Below are 2,065 nucleotides of genomic sequence, written 5' to 3'. Positions count from 1 at the left end.
TTGTGTTGGTTGGTTGTGGCTGTGTTGGTTGGTTGTGGTTGTGTGGTTGTTGCTGTGTTGGTTGGTTGGTTGGTTGTAGCTGTTTGGTTGTGGCTGTGTTGGCTGGCTGCGGTTGCTTGGTGTGCTCACAGTTATGGTTGCAGCTACAGCTGCCTGGCATGAAGTATTCTTGGGGTCCAACCAAGGATGCTGCAGGTCCTGTTGTTCCAGTTCCTCTCATCCCCCCTGGTGGAGGTAACTAAGCCAGGAGCACACTTACCAACATGCCTTAAGCTAATTTAAAACTAGAAACGTCATCTCACTGAGGATTTGGAATCCACACATTAACAAGAAAGATGTTATAATCTGTTGGCCACAGGCTAACCGTGGCTTGGGGGCATTTTTGTTTTCCTTTTTGTCAAAGGCCTCTTTTGCTCATAGGTCAGACCCCATCCTGTGGGGTAACCGGAACCATAAATGCCAAGACATTTCAGACACTCCTGGAGTCTGTCACACTTGTCTAGAGACACCTAAAGGCAGGCAGGCCTCACTGACCAGTGGAAAATGTTGCTGTCCTGAATGTCCAAAAGCAATCGCTCAGCTTCACATAACGATGCATCCGAGAGTCTTCTCTCAGGTCCCACACGATGACCGAGCCGTGCACGGTTCCAGCAAACAGCAGGAAGGCCTTGAAGGGGCTCAGGCAGCAACAGGTGACCTGGGAGGACAGAGAGCTCTGCTGCCACAGCGCCCGGGGCCTCCCCGAGAAGCTGCAGACATGAAGCAGGTCTGGGGCGTGTCTGTCGGCTTTCTCAGTGTGCGCCAGGCCCCACTCAGCCCCATCAGCAAAGCCAGCTTCTGTCTTTCCATTTACAGCCTGCATCACCAAAAGTTATCGTCAAGCCCCAAAACTGACAGCAGTAAAAGTTATTGTTCTCTACTGTTTTGGTGGAATCAATGATTCTGAGGTCAAGGAGCATGTAAACCGGGTGACCTGCGGGGCCACCAGACCACGGCCTGCGAGCCAGGGGCCAGAAAATGCATGAGACTACAGACTCAATCTCAAGCATTAAGAAACCTCTACCATGTCCAGGACCCAGACAGCACAAGCAACAAGTCCACTCTGAGCCAGAGCCGTGCCCAGGGGCCGTGTGTCTACTCGGCCTGGAGCCCTAACTGATACCCAATTCCCACAGTGTGTGCCAACCAGGCTTCACGCTGTGGGTTTCTTCTGAACTTAAAATTTTTAGAGTCAAAACAGACCCACTCATGTCCTGTCATAGCTGCACAGACAGAGCTGAGGGAGGCTGGGAGGAAAGAGAAAGGAGCTGACAAGTCCCACCCTCCTGCACCCTGTGGCCCAGCAGGCGCCCACCTGCCCGCCCTGCTCCCAAGTGATACCTGCGACTCACACACCAGGACCTTCTGCGGCCCCGAGGGCTGCCAGATGTCCCACACGCAGAGCAGGTGCCTGCGGTCAAGCAGGGGCACGCAGGCCTGGTCAGGAAGCCCATGAACGGACACCACTTGCCTCCGCGCCGGAGAGGTGTGCAAGCTGGACACGTTGCGATCTGGAGACAGAACATGGCAGTGCTGCAGCACGGGAGGGTCTGCCAGAACCCGGTCAGATAACACACAAATATGTCAGTGCATTTCAGCTTCATGAAGAAGCAGACATGGCCTTTCAAAGCTCCACATGCCTGAAATGCGGGTGGTCAACGGCCACAGCTCTACAAGAAAACTGTCAAAGCTGACATGTGGTTTTGCTAAAAAGTGATCCTTCAAATTCGGTACAACGCAGCCTGGAGCCAGGCCGCCTCAGTGGGCCCAGCAGTCCCCGAGGTGTCACACCGCCTAGCAGCTCCGTCAGGGGCCCTGCCCCACTTTGTTTTTCTCCCAAGAGCTTGCCCAGTTCAACCTACTGCACACGTCACTCATTTAGCAAGTTCATAGTCTGATTCACAAGGATTTATGTCCACTGCTGACTCTCACCAGGGCCCGGGACACTGGACACACGTTGCACGCCAAGTGGCGCCGAGCAGGGGTGGGTCCTGGCGCCGCCTCAGCAAACACGCAAACACGCACA

General features: G+C 54.4%; 1 protein-coding gene across 6 annotated transcripts in view; it reads right to left on the bottom strand.

The window, feature by feature from the left end:
* The window catches only part of WDR60 (WD repeat domain 60), an 82,574-nt gene that overhangs the window by 31,846 nt on the left and 48,663 nt on the right, over positions 1 to 2,065 (bottom strand). For all 6 annotated transcript variants that reach the window (XR_001513584.1, XM_006753447.2, XM_015562844.1 and 3 more), the window contains 2 exons: positions 1,381 to 1,550; positions 535 to 697 (listed from right to left, as the gene is read on the bottom strand). Coding sequence is in view for 5 of the 6 variants with exons in the window: in XM_006753447.2 (XP_006753510.1) it covers positions 535 to 697; positions 1,381 to 1,550 (333 nt within the window). In the remaining variant the exon portion in view is untranslated. The remainder of the gene's footprint in view (positions 1 to 534; positions 698 to 1,380; positions 1,551 to 2,065) is intronic.

The sequence above is a fragment of the Myotis davidii genome, unplaced genomic scaffold (assembly GCF_000327345.1).
Source record: "Myotis davidii unplaced genomic scaffold, ASM32734v1 scaffold1251, whole genome shotgun sequence".
NCBI classification, from domain to species: domain Eukaryota; kingdom Metazoa; phylum Chordata; class Mammalia; order Chiroptera; family Vespertilionidae; genus Myotis; species Myotis davidii.
Note: the sequence above shows the minus strand (reverse complement) of the source record. Positions and strands in the feature narration are given on the sequence as shown.